Source organism: Peromyscus maniculatus, chromosome 1, assembly GCF_049852395.1.
Source record: "Peromyscus maniculatus bairdii isolate BWxNUB_F1_BW_parent chromosome 1, HU_Pman_BW_mat_3.1, whole genome shotgun sequence".
In the NCBI taxonomy this organism is placed as follows: domain Eukaryota; kingdom Metazoa; phylum Chordata; class Mammalia; order Rodentia; family Cricetidae; genus Peromyscus; species Peromyscus maniculatus.
This window is the reverse complement of record NC_134852.1, coordinates 52,722,327-52,742,184: the sequence shown is the minus strand read 5'-3', so window position 1 is coordinate 52,742,184 and position 19,858 is coordinate 52,722,327. Positions and strand designations below refer to the sequence as shown.

Sequence of the window (19,858 nt, the reverse complement as noted above, 5' to 3'; positions counted from 1 at the left end):
TGCTACAGTGATTTCCGACGCCCACAAGCGTCCAGACACTGGGTGTGGTCTTTGAGAAATCATTTAAGTAACTTTGTTCCAGCAGACCAGTGCCACGCAGTTTCCGTCTCTAGACTACATTTCCCAGAGACACACGCGACGCCACACAACTTCCGGCGCCAACCTGGCCCCTACTGTCTTACACAGAAAACAGTGATTCCCTGATGTTGCCCCGTATCATGGATAGGGCTTGTTTCCACGATGTCAGCCCTGCGTGTTGTTTGAGTTTCTGTCCAAGCTTGTACTTGTTGTGTCTAGGAAGCTCGCTCACGCAATTTCAAGTGCGGAGCGAGCCCCTCGGCCTGCCTCAAGCAGTGGCCTGGCGGGAGTCCGAGAGTGGACTCCATTTTCCCCGCCAGGTCCCATCGCGGACTACATTTCCCAGAAACGTCCGCGAACTCAAGGCAGCCCCTTCTTTTGCCTGCGGGACCCTCGTTGTCCGGGGAAGGAAAAGTGCGCGGTGAGCGGCCTAGGTCCTTGTTAGTGCGGCCCTGGGGTCTGAAGAGAAGTACCAGTCGGGATCCGAGCTGTCAGGCCTTGGGAGTTGCTCTAGCTGGGTGAGCAGTAGCGAGCTCTTGGCTGTGTGTGAGTGTGACCTTAAGTGACCCTAGGGCGCCACGAGTGCGCGGGTCTGATTCTTAGGTTTCTCTGTGAACATACTCGGAGCCGTGTGTGCAAGTATACACGTTTTCGTTATTAGTGTATGTGATTGGTAACTGCGCGGCAGTGTGTGTAGGTGTGATTGCGTCCCCGTGTGTTTGGCTGGATGTGTGTAACGGCATAACTTGTATTACTAGAGAACTAGTAATTATGCCTGCATGACTGTTGGCTTGAGGGGACTCTGTGTGTGTGTGTGTGTGTGTGTGTGTGTGTGTGTGTGTGTGTGTGTGTGTGTGTGTGTGTATACTATGTGTATTGGGTGCTTGTGACTCCGTGAAGATGTTTGAGTGTGATTTATGTGAACTTTATGGTTGGAAGATGAGTATAATATTGTCAGGCTGACAGTATGTATATCTGAGAGGCTGTTGTGTTCTGTTGAGTGTGTGATTTTGTATAATTCTCATGTGGAGAACTGGAGGGAATTTTAACTATTGTGTGGCTCCGCAGTGAGTGTGTTACTGTGACCATTTGTAGCACTGTGTGGTTTTATGTGGTGTAGTTCACGTAAACGTGTGGATGTGGTTGTATCCTCAGGGTAGATGTGTTACCGTCGCTATTCGGCCATATGTTGTGCTATTGTTTGGGTACAATGCACAGCACAGGCTTTCAACCACTGTCTATCCTGCATTGCGTCAAGGAACAGGCAGTTTCATTTCTATCTTGATGTACCTCCGGCTGGCATCAGCAGTCTGTGTCTAGCTAGATAGTGTGTTCCTTCTTGTGGGCTAATCAGGACTTTCTCACAGCCCTTCAAGGAGACTCTGCAGGCTAATCAGGACTTTCTCACAGCCCTGGAGCAAGCAAGCCTGAACTCTATCCATGCAGAATAGACTTCAGATTCAAATTGGGAAACTGAGTCAGTTGTGGGCTCCCATAGTAGGTGTAGATGTGAGGATATGTGGAATCCCTATGGTGAGTGAGTGACTGGAGTCATGGATTTGTAGGTGTGGGATGCCTCTGCCTTCCCAAGTGACTCCAATTTTCTGTCCCAAGAGACCCCAGTGAGATGAGAACCGATTCCAGTCTTGGACAACATAGGCTTCATTCCTTCTCTAACTCTAGAAATGCTCATGACAACCTAGACATCTTCTCCCTGGGTGACAGGTATGGATCCAGGGCGACCTTTTATTAAATGGCTTAGTACCTTACAATTCCTTCTTTCTTCCCCAGCTCAGCCCCTCCAGAGGTACCCAGTGGAGAAAAGAGGAATGGCTGTGGACCAAGCCAAACATAAGGTGCAGTGGGTTTCCTTTTTGCTTTTCTCTGGGATGGACTTGCGTAACACAGACTCATAAAGTGACCTGGTTCTTCAAATTTTCCCTTCATGAAAATGGTGGAAAACTCGGACATGGACACAAAGCCTGTGTTCGCTCTGACTTCATTCAGTATAATGGTCACATGTTAATTTAGGAAATAGATACTTCTAAAGTTTTTGTTTCTTTCTCAACACATATCTAAAATGTTATTTTCAAAGAATTTCAGAATCAGGGTTAAGTTAAATTTCCACTACACAAAAATAAACCGTTTGATCAATTTCCTTCTCATGTTATTTTCAAGGATGGGATCTTTTACAGCATTAACCATTTCATATATTTCCACTAAAAATTATGCATGGCAGTAGTTTGGTGGTTGTTTGCTTGTTTTGTTTTTTTGAGACAGGGTGGTCTCAAACTCCCTATATAGCTGAGGATGACCTTATTCTTCTGATTCTCCTGCCTCCACTTCCCTGAGTGCTGGAATTATATGTGTGAGTCACCATACTTTAAAAAACAAGGTTTATATGTTTTCATTTTATGTGTATGAATGTTTTGTATATATATATATATATATATATATATATATATATATATATATGTTTAGCACCTCATATATGCAGTGCTTGTGGAGGCCAGAAGAGGGTGTTGGATCCTCTAGAACTGGAATTGTAGAAGGTAGTGAGCCACCATATGAGAGCTGGTAACAAAATCTGGGTCCTCTGCAAGAGCAGGAAGCATTCTTAACCACTGAGCCATCGCTCAGCCCCCAATTTTGAGTCTTTTGTGTCGTTGGTTGTGTTTAGCTCTGAGACAGGGTCTCACTGTGAAGCCAGGCTGACTTCAAACTTCAGATTCTCTTGCTTTAGCCTCCTAAGTACTAGGTTCCAGGAATAAGCAACCAAGTTCTATATAATGATTTGAGTTTTGCCTTTCTTGAAAAAATTCCATATTTCCTAGATGAGAGGCAGGCCAATTTCTGTGAGCTTGAGACTAGCCCCTGTTCTGTTAATTGAGAACTGTACAGTGAGACCCTTTTTCTTTAAAAAAAAAAAAAAAAAAAAAATGCTAGAGTAACCTTATTACAGATAACTGTATGTAGAGGGATGTTTCTGTCCTGCCAGCCAGCTCCCAAATAACCACATGGAGACTTATTATTAACTATTAACTCGGCTGATAGCTTGGGCATTTTTCTAACTAGCTCTTATAACTTAACACATTTCTGTTAATTTATTTTCTGGCTCGTGGCTTTATTAACTTTTCTCTGTACTGCCTATGCTACTTTCCTGCTTTATCTGTGCTTGGCTCACGACTCTGCATCTCTGCTTTCTTCCTAGCATCCTCTCTGCCCCCCAAATCCTGCCTAGCTATTGGCCATTCACTTTTATTAAACTAATCCAAGTGAAAACTCTTCATAGTGTACAAAAGGATTATTCCACAACAGCTATAGATTGGACATTGTTTTCAGTTTTTAAGTATTATCAAAAGGTTGCTGTAGGCGGGGTTTTCCTGTCCTGTAGCTGCTCTCAAATAACACTAAGAGGCTTAATATGAATTATAAATGCTCAGCCAGTAGCTCGGGCTTGTTACTAGCTCGTTCTTACATTTAAATTAAGCCACATTTCTTATCTATGCTTTGTCACATGGCTCATGGCTTGTTACCTCTTTTTATTTTCTATTTTTGGTTTGTTTGTTTTTTGTTTTTTGAAACAGGGTTTCTCTGTGCAGTGCTGGCTGTCCTGGAACTCACTTTGTAGATCAAGCTAGTCTTGAACTCACAGAAATCTGCCTGCCTCTGCCTCCTGAGTGGTGGTATTAAAGGCGTGCACAACCACCACCTGGCTTGTTACCTCATTTTCTACACACCCTCTTCCTCGACAGCTGGCTGGCTGGCTGGCTGGCTGGTGTCTCCCGACTCTGCCCTTCTTCATCCCAGTTTCCTCAGTTTGATTGTCCCGCCTAACTTTATCCTGCCTTGCTCTAGACCACTCAGCTTCTTTGTTAACCAATGAGAGTAATAGATGTTCTAGTGTACAGAAGGGTTATTCCGCAGCATTTCTCCCTTTTGTCTAATTAAAAAGGTTTTGGCTGGACAGTGGTGGCGCATGCCTTTAATCCCAGCACTCAGGAGGCAAAGCCAGGCAGATCTCTGTGAGTTCAAGGCCAGCCTGGTCTACAGAGCAAGATCCAGGACAGGCACCAAAACTATACAGAGAAACCCTGTCTCTAAAAACCAAAAAAAAAAAAGTTTTAACCTTAACATAGTAAAACTATATAACAAAACATTTTTTTTTTTTTTTTTTTTTTTTTTTTTTTTGGTTTTTTCGAGACAGGGTTTCTCTGTGTAGCGCCTTTCCTGGAGCTCACTTTGGAGACCAGGCTGGCCTCGAACTCACAGAGATCCGCCTGCCTCTGCCTCCCAAGTGCTGGGATTAAAGGCGTGCGCCACCACGCCCGGCAATAACAAAACATTTATTAAGAATGGCAATTACAGTATCTAGTATATTTGTATTTTGCAAAATTAAATACTCTATCATTTATCTTATCTTTGTGAGTCCAAACTTTTGTATCTAATTTATCTTTTATCATAACTAAGGAAAACTATAACTATCTAGTCTTCAACTCCATCGAAGACCCCAGAAGGGTAAAATGTTACCTAACAACAGGACATCTCACTGCCTGGACAGTTACCCAAAGTTCCTCTCTTAACGTTGGGGCATCTAACTGTGGCCTATAGACCTGGCATATCTGACAGTTTCCTGTAGAGCAGGGAATTCTGAAGAACTGTCCTACCTTGTCTTGGCAAAATTTGGCAGTCACCTTTCTTGCACAGTGCTGGTCCAGTTTGGACAGTAACTGTCAGCAATTGAGGCAAGGGCAGTTTCTTTGCCCACATGACTAGCTTTTGCCAATGAAGAAAGCAAACTCCATATGGAGTTTTTTTAATGCCCATCATCTTATCTGAAGTAGATTGGTGCTGCCAAGAGCAAATATGTCTCACTGTCATGAAAAGCCTTAGGTTATTAAACATTAAATGCCATATTCTCTATGTCTTTGAAGTGTTTTAAGACCATCTATCTATATAAATATATCTGTGTATGACCTTGAAAACATACCTAACATGACTGTAAGTTTGAATATAGATGACTATTAATCTGTATTTTTAATCGTACATTTTTAAATGAGCTACATAAGCACAATACCCCAAACAAAAGTAGAAAAAAAAAATATATATATATATAATAAAATTAACTTTAAATTTGTATCAATAAACCAAAATCTATACCAATGTAAAATATTTAAGATTAATAATTGTTTTTTTGGATTAAAGTAGATTTAATAATCTACTCTTGTATCCTATTATTTCTGTATCCCCCCTTTTATTTTTAGAATGAGATCCCTGAATCTAACTCCTTTGTTCAGCTTTTTTCCTGACCATTACCAATAACAACTTGTAACCAACCCCCTTTAAATGATAATAAATATCCATAACCCATTTTGGGGGGAATTTGGGCATAGTTTTCTAGACTACTTCCTGCTGACTGGGGGAGCTGGTAATGTTTGAGGGGACCTTGAGAAAAATCAGAATAATTGTTAAGTCTTTGCTGTAGTATATTCTGTGTGGCTGGGTCATCTCGGTCAGTAGCCTGGAAGCTATTCTGGATGCTGGATCCTCTGGACCATCTTTTTTTTTTTTTTTTTTTTTTTCATTTTTACATACCAACCACAGATCCCTCTCTCATCCCTCCTCCCACCCCCCTACCCCCACACCTTTCCCCCACCAACCCAACTCCCAACCCCTCCTCCAAAAGGGTAAGTTCTCCCATAGGGGACAGCAAAGCCTGGTACATTTAGTTGAGGCAGGACCAAGCCCCTCCCCGCTGCATCAAGGGTGAGCAAGGTGATTGACCATAGGTAATGGGCTCCAGAAAGCCAGCTCATGCACCAGGGATAGATCCTGATCACACTGCTAGGGGCCCCTCAAACAGACCCAGCTACACAACTGTCTCCCGTATGCAGAGGGTCTAGTGCAGTCCCATGCAGGTTCCACAGCTAAGTTTGTGAGTTCCTATGAGCTTGGTTCAGTTGTCTCTGTAGATTTCCCCATCATGATCTTGACCCCCTTGCTCATATAATTCCTCTTCCCTCTCTGACTAGACTCCCAAAGCTTGGCCTAGTGCTTGGTTGTGGATCTCTGCATCTGCATCCATCAGTTACTGGATGAAGGGTCTGTGATGACACCAATCTGGTTGTAAGGGTAGGGCACTTCAGGCACCTTCTCTGCTAGTGCTACTAGTCCAATCTAGGGTTATCCTTGTGGATTCCTGGGATTTCCCTAGCACCAGGTTTCTCCCTTACCCCATAATGTATCCCTCTATCTCTTTCATTGCTCTCCCACTCCATCCCTCCCCCAGCTCGACCCTCCTGTTTCCTCATGTTCTCATCCCCCATCCACTCTCCTCTATTGCCCTCCCATCATGGAGATCTCATCTGTTTTCCGTTCCCAAGGCGATCCATGCATCCCTCTTAGGGTCCTCCTTGTTTTCTAGCTTCTCTGGAGCTATGGGTTGTAGTCTGATTATCCTTTGTCCACTTATGAGTGAGTCCACACCATGTTTGTCTTTCTGAGTCTGGGTTATCTCACTCAGGGTGAGATTTTCTACTTCCATCCTTTTGCTGGGCCATCATTTTTACTGGTGCCTGATCTCCTTGCTGTGAAAATATATAAAATTTTAAAGGTAACATACATATCTGTATTAGTACAAGTATAGATTATCCATTGTATACAAGTCAGTCAAAGATGATTTTTTGTTATGTGTTTGAGCAGGTAAAATATACATCATGTGTCTTATAGTTCTTTTAGGTTTATTTATTTTTTCTATATTTGTAGCCAGGATGTTTGTTTTCAGGTGGTCTTTGTCAATCAAACATGATTTTCCTTAACCCAGAATGAATCCATAGCCTTTCATTTCCTGTGGAAACAAAAGCATAATCTCTGCCCCAAAGTAACATGTCTTTTGACTTAAATTTTGACGTCAAGATTTTTAAAAATATATAGGTTGGTTTAATCCAGCAGTTTCCATAATCCAAGGTCTCTTAGCAGCCAAAAAATTCAATGACAACACAATAACATACAGGATCCAGACTCTCTGTGTATTTCCTATCTTTAATGTGGCTTATTATATTTCTTATTACTCTATTCCTTTTTAAGGGCTTTTTCTACCCTTTTTCTTTTCTCTTCCAAGCCTACATATATTTATAAACAAACTGTAACCTGTTTAGAGGTTGTTTCTGTCTGAATCTGTCTTTACTGTATATCTGTAACCTATTCTGTCTGTATGAATAAAAACCCTAAACCTGCCATGCAGTATGCTGGCAGTGTTCTCAAGCCCCCAGGCAGTGGCTAGGAGAAGCCTCTCTGTGCTGCAGCCCATGTGAAAGACTGCTGGACCACCACACCGCTTAGCTCATGGTGGCTGGAGGCCGGCTCCATCTCACAGGCAGCTGTTGGGAAATGTGTCTCTGCATTGCAGCTGGCATGAGACTGTGAGACTAGGAAGGTGCATCTGGCTCTGTTTTTGTGTGTTAAAACCTTTTTAAGACCTTTTGTCTTAAAATACACTAGATGGTGGGCACCAGGTTGCTTTTAAAATATCTTTATAGGTATCCTGGTATACATATGAATATTTTCCTAAGGAGTCAGGGAAGGACTATGTGGTATGTATGTACCAATTTATAATATGGTTTTTGCCAATTAAATTTTTCAACAGTTGTTGATAAATATCTTCATTCTGGCTGCTAACTTTTGACCCTTGGTATTGCAATATTGGATAAATCTAATGATAGAATGATAAAAGGTGATTTAAGAATAATCACATACAGGGCCAAGGATGCAGTTTAATTGGTAGTGTTTGACTAGTTAGTTTATACACAGCACTGGGTCCAGTTCTCCAACACCACATTAAGCAGCTGTAGAGGGATGCACTCCTATAATTCCAACACTTGGAAGTTAGAGGCAGGAAGACTAGATGTTCAAGGTCATCCTTGGCTACATAGTGAGCTCAAGACCAGCACAGACATATGAGATCCAGTCTCGGAGTTGGGGGGAATGTCTGTCAGGATGACTCTGCAAATCGTGTGCCTGCAGCACAAATCCTAATTGGTCTTAATAAAACCTGGAGCCCGATATTGGGGTAAATGCTGGAAGATCAGAGAGACAAAGGAACAAGCCACAGCCACCTCTCACCTCACCGACTCCTCAGCCAAAAGGACTGAGCTCCTGTCTCCTCTTGCCTTATTTTCCTTTTCTCCGCCCAGCCATATCACTTCCTATGTCAACCTCCCTAGTGCTGGGATTAAAGGCATGTGTGCCTCCCAAGTACTGGGGGCAAAGGCATGAGATCCCAAGTGCTGGGATTAAAGGTGTGTGCCACCACTGCCTGGCCTCTATGGCTAACTAGTGGCTGGCTTTGACCTTCAGGCAAGCTTTATTTGTTAGAGCACACACAAAATATCACCACCTGTGCCTGCTACCAAGTCTGATGATCTGGGTTCAGTCCATGTGACCTACATGTTGGAATGAGAGAACTGGGATTCCCACAGGTTATTCTCTAACCTCCACTCATGAACAAAATAAAAATGTAATTTAAGAAATATAACATACATTTTGAAAGTATAGAGAAACAAGCTGTCGTGGGATAATTTTTTTAAATGCACACATTTGTCTAAGCAGAGTTCTCATCTGATTAGGAAGTAGAACATCACCAGCACTGTGGAAGTCCTGTTCTTCTCTACTTGCTGTCTACTTCTCCCAAAGATAACCTTTATTTTTCTTCTGTATCTGTCAGTTAATCTTACTTATACTCTATTTTATGTAAGCAGAATCACAGAATGTCTATTCTTTTTGTTGGTTCCTTTTGCTTGGCATTGTTCAGTACTATTGTAATGTCCTTTAAAATTTCATTGTACAAAGTCAGATAAGGTGGGACCTATAATCTCAGTACTCAAGAGGCTGAGGCAACAGGAGCATAAATTTCAGGCTACATAGTGGATCCAAGCCAGCTTGTGCTGCATACAATACCCAACCTCAAAAAACAATTTTTCTTTCATTGTGGACTATATATAGCACAGCCTATTCCATTATTGGCATTTGAGTTGTTTTCAAAGTGGGATTGTTATGAACAGGGCATTTTGTGTCTTTTAGTGCACATATGTTATATGTGCTTCTTTTAGGTATATCCCTAGTAGTAAAATTGCTGCCCCATAGGTTATCACGCTTTCCACTAGAAATGATGCTGACTTTCCAGGTGGTTGTATCAGTTCTGTTTCCAGGTGCAATGTGTGAAAGCACACATCAAGACATGAAGTTTCCCTAGAGAAAAAGAATAGCTCATAATAAAAATAGCTGGGGGAGATGGTATAAACCTTTAATCCTAGTACTTGGGATGCAGAGGCAGACAGATCTCTGTGAGTTCAAGGCCTGCCTGGTCTACATAACAAGTTCCAGGCCAACAAAGGCTACCTAGTGAGACCCTGTCTCGAGTTAAATAAATAAAATGCAATGTCATATAAAGTATAGTGTAGTCAGATTTTTCTTTGGGCTGCCAGCTCACAAATAATGACACAGAGACTTATTATTATGAAAGCTTGGCCTTAGCTTAGGCTTGTTCTCAACTTGCTCTTATAACTTAAATTAACCCATTTATATTAATCTATGTTCTGTCATGTCATGTTACCCGTGTTCCATCCTGCACCCCCTGTTTCCTCTCCGTGTCTTGCTGACTAATCCTCGTGCCTAGATTCCTTTTTCCAGTTTCTCTCTCTCTCTCTACCCAGAAGTCCCATCCTAACTATTGGCCATTTAGCTCTTTACTAAATCAATCAGACGGCATCTTAGGCAAAGACACATCTTTACAGTGTAAACAAAATCCTGCAACAGTAGAGATAGTATTTGTTCCATATTCCCACTAAGAATTCTAATAAGGAAAGTAGAGATAGTTATTCTCTGACTGCTTTAAGCATTTATTATAAGACTGGTATAGTTTCTAGGGTATTTCTTTCCTTACCCAGTCTTATTTTCTCAAAACCTTCCCTGTGTAGCAAGTCTTTCTCTATATCACCAGCTCCCAAATAACGACACAAAGACTTATTATGAGAGCTTGGCCTTAGCTTAGGCTTGTTTCTAACTAGCTCTTACAACTTAAATTAATTCATTTCTATTAATCTGTGATTTGATAAGGTGGCAATATGAGTCACTTAGCTGGCAAGACCCATGAAGAAGCCAAAATCATGTCTGCAAACTAGTGTTTTCCAGTGAGAGAATGGGAAATGGGGTTGATAGTTCCAAATGTTGAAAGATTTCCTAGCTGTAAAATGAGGCTGTGGAATCATAATTAGTGACTGTTATGGACCTCTGAGACTCTTGTGGCATTTATAAAACATGTTTAAGTTGAAGTCCAACAGGAAATGTGGATCATATTGACTTTGTATATGAATCATTAGTTTTCTTCATCTCAGAAATAAGGACAGTATGATGATGGATGGTTCCAATTAGTCTGGCCAGTGTATATAAGCTGTTGAGATTGTACAATTGGAAATCAAAACATTTAGCCACCAGAAAAATAATTATATTAATAAGAAACTATTTATTTGTTTGTTTGTTTATTTTGGTGCTGAGGATTGAAAGCAGGGCTTTACCAGTGAGCTACCTCTAGTCCTATTGTTTTGAGACTTGACCTCACTATATAGCTAAGACTGACCTTGAATTCAGTATATAACCCAGGCTGAGAGCTCAGACTCCCAATCAGCCCCCTTGCCCCAGCATCCCCGAGGCTGGGGTTATAGTCATGTATCAGCATGCTTGGCTTTCTGTCATCTGTTTCTGAATGAACAGAGCATCCAGAGGTACTGGTTCTTGGTGACATCAGTATAATGGCCCATTTGCTGAACCCCACAACACAAGCACCAAAGTTTTGGAAGTATATTTTGTGTTATACAGCTAGGGTGTGTGTTTGTTATTTCAGAAATCGATGGTGTTCAGTGACGTGTCTCTGGACTTCTCTCAGGAGGAGTGGGAGTGCCTAGGCCCTGCTCAGAAGGACTTGTACAGAGATGTGATGTTGGAGAACTACAGTCACCTGCTTTCAGTGGGTAAGAACACCCGTGCCAACAACTCGCCGTTCTCTGGAGTGTCTGCTTCTTCCTCAGTGAATTTCTCAGCTGCTTTTCAACTTTGCCACCTGAATTCCTGCTCCTTCTTTGCAAATAAATGGTTTCAGCTGGGCTGAAAAAGAAGCCTGGGAAACAGGCAGCTCCAGTGGGCTGTGGCTGAAGCTTCTTCTTCGTTTTTTGGCTATTCCTGTTATGGCATCTCTTGCTTGATGATCGAGGATGGATTTGTTTCCCACAGCATAACCGTGTTCCATATCTTTTCTTGTAAGCAGGACTTCACATTCCCAAGCCTCAGGTGATCTCTTTATTGGAACAAGGCAAAGAGCCCTGGATGATTGGCAAAGAGCTCACAAGAGGCCTGTGCTCAGGTAAGTGAGAAACACTCAGCAGAGCAGTGCCTGCAGGGATAACTCGCTGCTGATTGAAGAAACAGCACCTTTGAGATGTTATTTTGAAAGTTTCTGCCAAGAACCTGGGTCTAATGAGAAAACCAAGTTCTTCCAAAAACATTTTTTTTAGTTGCATATATTTATTTATTTATTTATTTATTTATTTATTTATTTATTATATGGGGTGAATGTGTAGAGGTCAAAGGACAACTTCCTGGAGTTGGTTCTCTCTCCATCATGTAGGTCCTGAGGATCAGACTCAGGTCGTCAAGCTTGTTTTTGTTTTTACGTAGGTACAGTTACATAACTGGCATCTCAGTCTTTCCTCCATCCGGAGGTCAGATAGGTAAAATCCCAACCTTCTAAGGAACTGAGTATGTGTGGTGTATGTCAGAAGAGTACATGAATCCTCTGGAAAAACAGTCACAGGTAGTTGTGAACTGCCTTGTGGATGCTGGGAACTGAACCTGGGTCCTCTGCAAGAGCATCATATATGTTTAACCACCAGACCATTTTTCCAGAACAAATCCTGAGGCTCTCTGAGTCCTGTCTTGAACTGCCTCAGTAGCAGTACAAAGATATTGCTGTCATTCAGAGTCCCAAGGGCTTTTGAAGTTCAGTGGCAGAAAACTGGGACAAAGACCAATGTGGTACTATATGTTTATCATCCTAGCTGTAGGCAGATTTTTCTGTCCTGCATACCAGCTCCCAAATAACCACACAAGACTTATTATTAATTATGAAAGCTTGGCTGACAGCTTAGGCTTGTTTCTAACTAGCTCATAACTTAAATTAACCCATTTCTACTAATCTACTTCTTTTACATGGCTCAGTTATCTTTACTTTGTAATGCTGCTTGCTCTGTGTCCCTGGTGTCTCTGCCCTTCTTCCCAGCATCCTTTCTGCCCCCCAAATCCTGCCTAGCCATTGGCTATTCAGCTTTTATTAAGCCAATCAGAGTGACATCTTCACAATGTACAAAAAGATGATTCCACATTTCCCCATTTTTGTCTAAATAAAAAGGAAAGGTTTTAACTCTAATATAATAAAACTATATAAGTAAGAATGATTATCAGTTAAGAATACAGTGTCCAGTCTATTTGTAGGTGGCATACTTAGAGATGGTACTCTGTCATCAATATTGATAAACTAAAAAGGTTTATACCTAAACAGTTTTTATTATAACTTGTATTACCATCTTAAAACAATCTTTTTAGACATCAAAACAGTTTTTTAGATAAACAATTTAAGCTTTTATGTCTCTCAGCCTTATAAATTTTGCATCTCTTATGTAAGTTTCTTTTCTGAATTTCTTTTTTTTTTTTTTTTTTTTTGGTTTTTTCAAGACAGGGTTTCTCTGTGTAGCTTTGCGCCTTTCCTGGAGCTCACTTGGTAGTCCAGGCTGGCCTCGAACTCACAGAGATCCACCTGCCTCTGCCTCCCAAGTGCTGGGATTAAAGGCGTGCGCCACCACGCCCCGGCTCTCTTTTCTGAATTTCATAATAAGGAAAACTGTAACACTATAATTATCTAGTCTTCCGTTTCCATCAGTGACCCGAAAAGAATATATTATTACCTGAGTAAACAGGAAGTGCTGAGCAAGCAACTTCCAAAACTATTAAGAAATGACAGAGACATCTGGCTACCTGGACAGTCACCCAGGGTTCCTCTGTAACATTGGGGCATCCATCTTCAACCTACAGACCTAGAATATCTAACAGACTTTTCTGTGAAGCAGGAAATTTTTGAAGGACTGTCCTACCCTGTCTTGGCAAAGTTTGTCAGTAGCTTTGTGTGTGTGTGTCCTACTTGTCCAGTTTGGACAGCATACTGTCAGCATTTGAGGTAAATGCAGTTTCATGCCTAAATGCCTAGCTTTTGCTATAGAGAAAGTAAACTACAGTTGGAGGTTCTTCAACGCCCCTTATCCTTTTTTTAAGTAGATTGGTGCTGCCAGGAGCACTTATGTCTCACTGTCATGAAAAGCCTTATGTTATTAAAACATTAAAATGCCATATTCTGTAGGTCTCTGAAGTGTTTGTAGACCACTGTCTATTTAGAATATGTCTCTGATTGACCTTGAAAATATAACTAACATGGCTATAAGTTTGATTGTTATAGATGACTAACTACTAACCAGTATTTCTTTATTATCCTAAATAGCTTTCAAGGACTAGAACTTTACATGTTTGAATGAGCTGCATAGATGCAATACCTTAAACAAGAAATAGAAACATCTGATACAGTATAACAAAAATAACCTTTAATTTGTATTAATATACAAAAATATCTTAAACAAGAGTAGAAACATAGACACAGTATTAAAAAAAACCCTTAACTTTGTATAAATATACCAAAATCCACACCAATGTAAAATATTTGAGACTAATGGTTGTTCAAAAGTAGATTCAACAGTCTACCTTTTTATCACATCATTTTTATATTATATCCCCCTTTTCCTCTTCAGAAAGAAATCCCTGAATCTTATCCCCTTTGTTTAGCTTTCTCCCTGACCATGACCAGTAACAATTTGTAAACAACCCCTCTAAATGATAACAAACATCCATAACTTATCAAATGATCAAAACCACCCACCTGATCTCTTGGGAATGTGGGTGTCATGTTCTCTATACTGCTTACTATTGGTGGGAGTACTGTATCTTTAGGGGACCCTGAGAAAATTGGTATAATGTTCAAGTCCTGGGAAAGCTAGCTGTTGTCTAGTCTTGGTGTGATGGGAAAATGTAGGGATTATCTGAAGTCTGGCTGGAGTAGTCTGTGAGGCTGGACCGTCTCAGCCAGCAGCCTTGAAGCCCTTTTGGATGCAGAACTCTGAGGAAACTGCAACAGAGGCATCTGAGAGGTTGGATCACCTGGGCCACCCATTTTCATTGGTGTCTGGTGCCCTTGCTCTGAAAACATAAACGAAACATACATATCTGCATAACACAAGTATGGACTGTGCGTTGTACACAAGCCAGCCAAAGACATTTTTTATTTTATGTTTGAGCAGGTAAACACATCACCTGTCTTGTAGTTTTTCTGGGTTTACGTCTTTATTTCTATAGTCAGGATTTTCAGGGTATCTCTCCGCATCAAATCTGAGCTCTATCAACCTTGAATGAATCCACAACCTTTTGTTTTCTATACAAACAAAAGCATAACCTCTTCCCCAAATAACATATTTTTGACTTCCATTTTGAAGTTGACATTTTTAAAATATATAGATTGCTTTAATTTAGTAGCTTTTATAATCCAGTGTCTCTCAGCACTATTGTTTGCTCATCAGCAATCAAAAAATTTAAAGCCAGTACAACACCATATAGGGTCCAGAATCCCTATGTATTTCCCAAGTCTACGTGGCTTATCATTTTTATATTTATTTTTTCTTTGAAGATCTTATTCATAAATTATTATTTTTTTAAAGATGTATTTATTTATTACATATGCAGTGTTACATCTGCATGTATGCCTGCAGGCCAGAAGAGGGCACCAGATCTCATTACAGATGGTTGTGAGCCACCATGAGGTGCAGGGAATTGAACTCAGGACCTCTGGAGGAGCAACCGATGCGCTTAACCTCTGAGCCATCTCTCCAGCCCCATAAATTATTTTTTCTATGACTGTCTGTATCCATTTTCTTTTCTTAAGCTTACTGCACATTTTTTAACACATTGTAACATGTTTAGAGTTTTTTTTTTCCCCATGTGAACCTGCTTTACTGTGTATCTGTAATGTTTTCTGTCTTCATGAACGAAACTTAAACCTCAGAGCTTAGCTCATGGAACGCTGGCGGCTCAAGCAGCCAGGAGACATGTCTCTGTACCACAGCTCACATGAGAAACTGTAGGACTAGGAAGCCGAGTTTGGCTCTGGTTTTGTGTGTTTGGAACCTTTTTTGGTTCCATTGGACACCATTTGTAGCAAGTCTGCTGTCCCACCAGCCAGCTTGCAAATCACCACACAGACTTATTAATTATGGAAGCTTGGCTGATAGCTTAGCCTTGTTTCTAACTAGCTCTAATAACTTAAAGTAACCCATTTCTGTTAATCTACTTCTTTTATGTGGCTCACTTACCTTTACTTTGTAATTAATGTCCATATCGCTTGCTCTGCATCCTTGGTATCTCCACATTTCTTCTTCCCAGTGTCCTCTCTGCCTCGAAAATCCTGCCTAGCTATTGGCCACCCAGCTTTTTATTAAACCAGTCATAGTGACACATCTTCACAGTGTACAAAAAAAGATTATTCCACAACATTTCCCCTTTTTGTCTAAATAGAGAGACTGAGACAAGACAATCCCAGAGTTCAAAACCAGCCAGAGTTACATACTAAGACCTCACATCTCAGGGAACATTTCTTTACTCCTAGCACTTGGGAGGAAGAGGATCTCTGAGTTCAAGGCTAGCCAGGGCTAGGTAATGAGACCCTATCTCATTATCTAGCCCCAAAACAAATGAAAAACCAAATTTATTATTTGTTATGCCACAGAATATCCAATAATCTGCCGTATATGTATGAATTTTCATGATTTGTGCCCAATGCATTGTTTTTTTTACTAACTTCTCCAGACTATTCCATATTAAAAATAATGGTTGGTAACTTATTTCCACCATGCTCTCCCTATGCTTCCACATTATATCTTGTTAATTTCCCTGTGCTCTTGTCCATTTTTCACATTAGACCAGTGATTCTCAACCTGTGGATTGCAACCCCTGTGAAAAATCTGTCTCCAAAAATATTTACATTATGATTCATAACAGTAGCAAAATTATAGTTATGAAGTAGCAATGAAAAGAATTTTATGGTGGAAGGTCTCCACAACAGGAGGAATTGTATTAAAGAGTTGCAGCAATAGGAAGGTTGAGAACCACTGTATTAGACAGATCTCATTTAGTCTCTATGATGTTTACCTACTAGATAGTATATTCACTGTAGCTTTAGTTTTTCCATTTCCATTATGAAAGTTTTAAGTTTTTCCAGATAAGAGGGGAAAAGAACATTTGCTGCTTTCTTTCCTTTCAGCTCTGGAGTCAATGTGTGAAAGCAAGTTATTATCTCTAAAGAAGGAAGTTTATGAAATAGAATCATGCCAGAGGGAGTTGATGGGACTTAAAAAGCATGGCCTTGAGTACTCCAGTTTTAGAGATGTTCTGGAATGTGGAAGCCAATTTACAAGACAATTGGGATATCAAAATGGTCATTTAAGTGAAGAAATACTCAGTCCTGAATACATGCCCACATTTGTTCAACAGACTTTCTTTACCCTACATCAAATTATTAATAATGATGAGAAACCCTATGAATGTAAGAAATGTAGAAAGGTCTTTACTCAGAACTCACAATTTATTCAACATCAAAGAATTCATATTGGGGAAAAGTCTTATGAATGTAAGGAGTGTGGGAAATTCTTCAGTTGTGGTTCACATGTTACTCGACATCAGAAAATTCATACTGGTGAAAAACCCTTTGAATGTAAAGACTGTGGGAAGGCCTTTAGTTGTAGCTCATACCTTTCTCAGCATCAGAGAATACACACTGGTAAGAAACCTTATGAATGTAAGGAATGTGGAAAAGCCTTTAGCTATTGTTCAAATCTTATTGACCATCAGCGAATTCACACTGGTGAAAAACCCTATGCTTGCAAAGTGTGTGGGAAAGCTTTTACAAAGAGCTCACAGCTTTTTCAACACGTGCGAGTTCATACAGGTGAGAAACCTTATGAATGTAAGGAATGTGGCAAAGCCTTTACTCAGAGCTCAAAACTTGTTCAGCATCAGAGAACCCACACTGGTGAGAAACCCTATGAGTGCAAGGAATGTGGGAAGGCCTTTAGTAGTGGTTCAGCACTTACAAATCATCAGAGGATCCACACTGGGGAGAAACCTTATGAGTGCAAGGAATGTGGGAAATCCTTTACTCAGAGCTCACAACTTCGGCAACATCAAAGAATTCATGCTGGTGAGAAACCATTTGAATGTCTTGAATGTGGAAAGGCCTTTACTCAGAACTCACAGCTTTTTCAACATCAGAGAGTCCACTCAGATGAAAAACCATATGAATGTAATAAATGTGGAAAGGCCTTTAATAAATGCTCAAATCTTACCCGACATCTGAGAATTCATAGTGATGACAAGCCTTAAGAAATACGGGAAGACAGTAATGATTCAGACCTTATTCACCATCAGGGAATTCATGCTCATGAGTAATAAAAATTCATATTTGAGAGTTACTTTCTTTGACGTGGCCTGATTAGGTATTTATATTTTCAATCCAAATGGTTTTAACTGTAGATTATGAATTCTAAGTCTACATTTTCTCTCTTCCTGCACACCAATGCTAGTTGCTTAATAGTTCTGTATTTCTCCATTGCTTGGGGATTTGTCATACTGTTGTTCATATTTTCTTATATTTTTTAGGACTGTCTTTTGTTTTCTAAACTGGTTTTTTTTGTGCTTGTACTAATATCACAGTGTTTTAATTGTGTAACCTTTAATGACTAAGTTCCTTGTGGAATTCCAATGTTGTATTTGAGGCAACGTCAGTCTTTTTGCTGTGTTTCATGAGCTTATTTTTATTTTTTATTGTAAGTGAAAAAAATGAGAAAACTAGATAATCCAAAGCTCAAACATCAAAATTAACTGTTATTATTGATTGTAGATGACGATTATCAAATTGGTAGAACTAATTCTGCTGGACTTTGCTTTCTAAAGACATGTAGTCATGGTATTGTGTTCTGCTTTTATCATGCTAAAAAATCATAATAATTGCTTTTCTAGCAATACAAAGTTTAATGACTTAATATCTTTTTTAAATGACTATTTTTCATGTTATGGTTGCTTCTAAATTTTTGCATTTATAAAAGCTGTCTCCAGTAATATGACCCCAAACTAATATTTAGATGTTTCATATTTTGTTCCTTTTAAAACCAAAAACATTTCTTTTAATGCTGAATTTATTCACATTTTCTCCGTGTATGCTATTTTGTTCCTTTTCATTAACCCTAATCCTAATGTCATGCCCAAAAGGTAATTACAGTTAACAAAGTGTTATTTTTCCAGATTTTTCTTATATATGTTATTAGTAGTTGTTCCTTATTTTATATATGCAGTCATGTGTATGCATTGGTTTGCTGTGAGAATCCAATGAATTCATCTATTCTTAGAATACAGTATAGGTTTAATAAAAGGTTTCTCTTGTCATTAGCATACTGTTTCATAATTTCCTTTATGATTTGTGGAAAGTGTGTGTGTGTGTGTGTGTGTGTGTGTGTGTGTGTGTGTGTGTGTGTGTGTTGCTGGGGATAGAGACCAGGGCTTTATATGTGCTAGACAAGCACTCTATCACTGAGCTATGGTCCAGCCTCTCACTGGTGAATTCTTGGTAAGTGTTTTATTGTTAACTCACTTCTCCTAGTTTCTGGGACATACTTCTAACTGCCATTTACCTTTACCAAAATTTGAGGATTAATGACAGAAAAAGAAATAGTTATATGAAGTAAAGCCTTTCCTCTACCATTTATTGAATTACAAGTGGGAAAGGTGTATGTGTGGGTAGTCTTTATCAGACTTTATATCGCTCTCCCTCTCCTCTCTCTCCCCTCCCCTCTCCCCTCTCCTCCCCTCTCCCCTCTCCTCCCCTCTCCTCCCTTCTCTCCTCTTCCCTCTCTTCTCTCCCCTCTCCTCCCCTCTCCCCTCTCCCTCTCTCTCTCAGCGAGTGTTCCAACTCTGGGGGAAAGGTATCTGACTGCTCAGGGGAGTCAGGCTGGAGTTGGGGTGTGATGGGGGATGGTCTCCCCAAGCAGGATATATCAGTCCTGCTCCTCTCCTGGAGAGCTGCTACAGCTGAGCTTTGCTCATCCCGCACTTAAGGGGGCTTCCCAGCAGAGCTCTGTTTCTTTTCCGGCCTGAGATTACCGCAGGGAAACCCCTGCAGAAGTGTAGCCATCTCCTCCGGCAAAAAGTTGTGATTTTTTCAGCTCCACCTTGCACAGTCCCCTAAGGGACGTCTCAGCAAGGTTCTTCTCTGCACCAGTGAATGAAGATCTTCACACCCAAGACTCTTTTGAGAAAGAGATTTATTTGGGAAGTATTGAAAGCTATTGGGTCCAGCCCCTCGATAGCCTTCACCCAAAGTTCCAGAAGAGAAGCTACCGGCAGTGGATTAATCTGAGAAACTCACTAATAAATTTATACACATGAAACTCTTTAGTCCATTCACTTTATTTTTCTGAGTCTCTCTCTACAAGCTTCAATTCTGCTCTCATGTCTAGCTCCTTTCTTGCTGGATTTCTCTCTACATTTTCTGCTGTATCCTCTAAGTGCTATCTTAATTGCTTCATCTAGT

The 19,858-nt window shown here is 40.3% G+C and overlaps 1 protein-coding gene across 3 annotated transcripts; it reads left to right on the top strand.

The window, feature by feature from the left end:
* The first annotated feature begins 244 nt into the window (after positions 1–244).
* Znf383 (zinc finger protein 383) lies at positions 245–18,717 on the top strand. 3 transcript variants are annotated; one of them, XM_016000605.3, is made up of 5 exons: positions 245–596; positions 1,870–1,934; positions 10,976–11,102; positions 11,393–11,491; positions 16,538–18,717. In XM_016000605.3, the coding sequence occupies exons 2-5, from the start codon at positions 1,908–1,910 to the stop codon at positions 17,653–17,655; spliced, it is 1,371 nt and encodes a 456-aa protein (XP_015856091.1). In that variant the 5' UTR covers positions 245–596; positions 1,870–1,907; the 3' UTR covers positions 17,656–18,717. The 3 variants fall into 3 exon arrangements, with proteins under 3 accessions (XP_015856091.1, XP_076405211.1, XP_015856092.1); XM_076549096.1 differs by having other exon boundaries at positions 249–717; positions 11,396–11,491; XM_016000606.3 differs by having other exon boundaries at positions 251–596; positions 11,396–11,491.
* Positions 18,718–19,858: the final 1,141 nt, after the last annotated feature.

Coding starts and splice junctions, on each gene's coding strand:
- Znf383 (XM_016000605.3), top strand. CDS start 1,908: ATGGCTGTGGACCAAGCCAAACATAAG. Junction 11,103..11,392: donor CAGTCACCTGCTTTCAGTGG/GTAAGAACACCC, acceptor TTTTCTTGTAAG/CAGGACTTCACATTCCCAAG. Junction 11,492..16,537: donor CACAAGAGGCCTGTGCTCAG/GTAAGTGAGAAA, acceptor CTTTCCTTTCAG/CTCTGGAGTCAATGTGTGAA.